The 4,765-nt window shown below is 60.3% G+C and overlaps 1 protein-coding gene; it reads left to right on the top strand.

Moving 5' to 3' along the window:
• The first annotated feature begins 1,362 nt into the window (after positions 1–1,362).
• Positions 1,363–4,111, top strand: CHC_T00002144001 (hypothetical protein). XM_005713351.1 is given in 4 exon segments: positions 1,363–1,398; positions 1,596–3,431; positions 3,549–3,875; positions 3,876–4,111. 3 exon segments carry the CDS (start codon positions 1,363–1,365, stop codon positions 3,873–3,875), a joined length of 2,199 nt encoding a protein of 732 aa, XP_005713408.1. The 3' UTR covers positions 3,876–4,111.
• The last annotated feature ends 654 nt before the right edge of the window (positions 4,112–4,765 follow it).

Here is a 4,765-nt window from a genome sequence, read left to right as displayed (position 1 = left end):
AAGTCGAGGCCAAGCCGGAGACGTTTGCACGCCCCTCGCCTGTCCCCAACGCGCCGCTCGGCCTGCCCGGGGCCGCGAGCGTGGAGGTGGCGGCCGGCAAGGGGCGCTACTTCCGGTGGGACGTGCCCGACGGGCCCGGGAAGGTGCTCGTCTGGGCAAGGGTGCAGCGCGGGACGGTGCTGCGCGCGGACGGGGAGGAGGTGACCGTCGGGGGAGGAGGGGCTGGGGTGGGGCTCTACGCGCGAGTGGGGGGAGTGCCCGAGGAACGGGACGAGGATAGGGTGCCGCTACGGGAGACGGGGCGCGGGGATGGCGAGAGGGAGACGTATGAGTTTGCAAAGGTGGTGGAGAGTGAACCAGGGGAGTGGTACTTGTGGGTGCAGGGGAACGCGAGCGTTGCGGGTGGGGATGGGTTGTACTCGGTCAAGGTGCGACGGTGCGGAGGGTCAGGCGAAGGGGCGTGCCCCTTCGAGGAGAAGGGCGGCGGGTTTCCAACAGGGATTGCGATTGGGGTCGGGGCCGTGCTGGGCGTGGTGGTGCTCACGGTGGTGGTGGGGCTGTTGATTGTCCGGGCGGTGAAGGGGCGGAGAGAGAGGAGGAAGGGGATGGAGAGCGGGGTGGTGTGGGAGCAAGTGACTATCGGAGGGCCGGTTGGCGGGCGGAGCAAGTCGGAGAGGGAGGAGTGGAGACGGAAGGAGGAGCGGTTGAAGAAGGGGGTCGGGGACTTGGATTGCAGCACGACGGTATCGAGCCCCGCGTCGACGCCCGGGAGATCGAGGGGATTGTAGCGGGCTGCGGCCGCGGAAGGGGCGTTGTCCGCTTGGGCTCGACAAGAGAGGAGTTATGTTATGTTCTTCCCAAGGGTATCATATGTTATCTTGTGTACAGAAGTTGAGTCTCTTGCCCCTACCCTTCAGCACTTGTACTCAGAGCACCCCTATCGGTGCTGTGTATACCGTATGTAAAATTTTTGCATATCCAGATACATATAGCCTCTTTCATCCCTATCGGACTGGTTATCTCCAAAAATTTGGCCTTTTTGGCTATATCTATCTCTATATTGGAAGCCGGATGGCGACAAATTTACTCATTTGACCATATAGAGACGCGAATTACATGGCGCCACTTGGCCAAAAGACCATAGAACAGTGTCAATACAGTATCTCTCGTACTCGATGCCCCGCACCCCTCGTACACTATGCCCTATCAGGGCACTTCAATTTCAAATTTACTCCTAAACCGCTAAACCGATAGTGTTGCGCACAGAAATGCTATATGCAAACGCAAAATTTTACACCTTTAACCACCAAATTTAGCCAAACGGATAGGGGTGCTCTCACTCCGGAGGGCTACGCGAGGGGGATGCCTCCCCTCCCCTCCCTCCCACCCTTTTACAGCGTAGTCTTACAGCGCGGCCTGCACGGCCCGCAGTGTCCAGACCTGAGAGGCTGCGAGCCACGTGTTCGGGACAATGCGTCACACGGCGTATGGCAGGCTCCATGCACTGGTCGAGAAGTACGGTGAGCTCCACAACAGGACTCAGTGCCTTACTGTGTAAACAAGGAAGAAAAGACAGGTGTCCCAATCCTTCGCAGCCCCTGGGTCGCGAGGCCCGCCAGCCTCTGGTCGATCCCCCCCTCGGCCACGTGTCGTACACGTGTCGTCCACGCACACAGTGCTCAACTACTAGGTACAAGCCTCCTGCTTGTCTCGCACAGTACCCTTGGTACCCAGTGCCCGCCGCTGCCAGCGGCCAAAAACGGGCACGCACCATCAGATGGCGTTGTGCCAGCAACCCCTTTCTTGCCCTTGCTACCTTTGTTAGCCCACGCATGTCCTCCTCCCCCAAAACCCGCCCCTCCTCCGCTGCATTATTGCATCTTTCCATACACCTCCATAACATCCAGGCCCATCCCTTCCCTATCATGAAGCGCCGACGACCCTCCCCGCTCGCCACCCCTCTCCTCCTCCTCGCCCTGCTGCTCCCCTCCCTCCGCGCCCAGCCCGAGCACATCGACCTGACAGACGACGACCCCACTATCGCACGCCTCCTGAATCTCAACTTTAACAGCACCCAAGTCTACACCGTCGCCTTCTCCGATGCCGGCCATGTGCGCGCGGAGTTCCTCAGCAACCAGCCCATGGAAGACCTCGTGGACCACGGCCGGACGTATATCTTCCTGGCCGCCGCCGACAGCGGCAAGGACTCCCTCATCTTCACGGACGGGTTCGCGTCCGACGTCCGCGCGGAGTTCAACAAGGAGACCGACGGCTTCGAATGCTCGCGTTCCACCCCGTGTTTTCTCAAAGACGATCGCGTCGCCATCGACGCGCAAGCCGTCTATACACACGCCACGCGCGCCGTCGTCTCGCTCCCGGTCACCAAAGACGCCCAGATCAGCGTCACCGTGCGCAACTTGGATCGCGGAGTTCTCTTCGGCGAGCAGCCCCGTATGCTCCAGCCGCGCCTCCGCGGCTGGGTCCGCTTATCCTTTGCGAAGGCGGAAGACCAGCTGCCGTGCCCCGGCTTCACACTGAGGGAAGAGGGGGAGGAAGGGATTAAAAAGGGCACTTGGTGTTCGGGGAATGGTCGGTGCGGGACGGGCAAGTGCAATTGTAAAGAGGAGTACCGGGGGTTGGCTTGCGGCACGCAGGTAGAATCGTTTGAAGATTTGCGCGACGGGGACGGGAACGTCGCGCTTGAGCTGGAGCCTTTCGCTCGCAAAGTCATCAGCTGGACGCAGAAAGAGGAAGAGTCGCGCGTGCAGATCATCTTGCGGACAGAGGAGGGGAGCATGGACGAGAGGAACGAGGAGAAGACCAGGTTTAACATGGCGTACAAGGTCCCTGAGGAAAACAACTCTCCGTACCTGGAAAACGCGAGCGAGCTCCCATCGGAATACGAGTTAAAATCCAATCTGTGCGGCAGCTTCAAGCAAGAAAAAGGTAAGCCGCCGAGTTACGCGTGCGTTCGGAATGCGCCGCTGAAGAAGGATGCAATGTTCGTCATCGGATTTATCACGGAAGCCATCGGCACCGAAGAAAAGTCACCTAGCAAGGTCAAGTTCAAGTTCCGCGTAGAGCGTTGCGGTATCGAAGGAAATCAGTGCCTGCGCATCGTCTCGGAGGACCAGCTTAATTTTCCCCTCGTCATTGTGCTGGTTTGCGGTGCGACCATCTGCTTCACGGCGATCGCTATTGCTGTCATGCTATGGCTTGACAGGCAGCATGGCTTCACCAATTCGGTCGATAGGCTCTCGGTCAAGGAACTAGATCGCATGTACCCCTCCCACCGGTTTCGGACAGCACCGCGAGCCCCGACGGACAGCGTGGCGGAGGATGACTGCTTGATTTGCTTGTCCAGGTTTCAGGAGAACGACGTTGTGCGCCAACTGGAATGCGAACATATTTATCACAGCGAGTGCCTCGACGTAAGTTTTGCACATTCATGCCGATTGGCTTGCGGGTATCTCCGAGTTGTGTTTTTGCGGAATGAACTGACCGCGTCCACTTTTCTTCCTCTTTTTCATGTGCATGAGATTATGTAGCCATGGGTAACTCAAAACAATGCCTCCTGCCCGGCCTGCCGCTGCGACGTGCGGATACAAAGCCTCTCCGACCGCCGGCGACTACGCCGCGTGGTCACCTTCTTCCTATTCCCCATTGTGTGGGTGCGAAACCTGCGCGTAAGACAAAGCGGAGAGGCTATCAGTGCGGACACCGGCAGCGCAAGCCCTCCTGACCTCGAATCGGGCCCGGAGACACCCGTATCCTCGGAACCTGAGCGTTTGAGGAGGCACGCGAGAGAAGGAGGAGAGACGGGTGAGGTCGAACAGCTAGAAGAAGTCATTCAACGGCTGCCGGGGGGTACGTGATCGTGTTGTGGAGACGTAGATATTTGTAGCACTGGTTTTCGTTTTGCAAGTGTTCAGGTCCGCGTGCCCATGCATCACTTTGTAGACAGTGCATCGTCAGTTTGCAATTCAACTGGTCACCGTACCGCGATCTCCCATGACGGTTCGGGGATGCCCGCGCATCGGAAAGGGCACCGAAAGGGGTTAGTCTAGCCCAACTTTAGACTATGTCCATTTTTATGTATGTATATGTACAACGCGGTGTACCGTAGCACCGAAAAGAATCGCGCTCCCTCACGCGTGCCCCCTGACCATGCGCGCGCCCATCGCAATCCCCGCCGCGAGCGTGCCGACGGCATGCTTCACAACGATGCCTTCCTCCTTCTCCATAAACTCCAAAGCGTCCCCCAGCCTCTCCAGCGGGACGCTCACGACCTCGATATTCTCCCCGGCGTCCACCTGCTGCTCCTTCCACCCGGTAACGTCGACCTCGACCATGGCGACGGTCTCCGCCGAGATGCCCGGCGACAGCGAGGCCGGGCGATGACACCTGCGCACGCGGCCGACAAAGCCGGTCTCCTCGCGCAGCTCGCGCAGCGCGGCGTCCTCGACGCGCTCGCCCGCGTCGACCAGGCCCGCCGGCAGCTCGACGCTGACGGCGGCCAGCGGCGGGCGGAACTGCTTCACGAGCAGGATGCGCGGGCCGTCGCCAACCGCCAGTCGGGCTAGGATCACGACCGCGTCGGCGCCGGGGGCCTTGGTCGTGGTGCGCGACACCACGTCCCAGCGCCGCGGGTACGTCGACGGCGGGTCGTGCGAGTAGCGGTAGGAGAGCGTGGAGAGGGAGAGCCAGGCGGTGGAAAAGGCGGGTGGCGGTTTGGTGGGGTGCAGGGCGCCCGCGACCGAGGCGT

The sequence above is a fragment of the Chondrus crispus genome, genomic scaffold, assembly GCF_000350225.1.
Source record: "Chondrus crispus Stackhouse genomic scaffold, scaffold_128, whole genome shotgun sequence".
In the NCBI taxonomy this organism is placed as follows: Eukaryota; Rhodophyta; class Florideophyceae; order Gigartinales; family Gigartinaceae; genus Chondrus; species Chondrus crispus.
The sequence above is the reverse complement of the archived record's forward strand: the minus strand, read 5'-3'. Positions and strand labels throughout refer to the sequence as shown.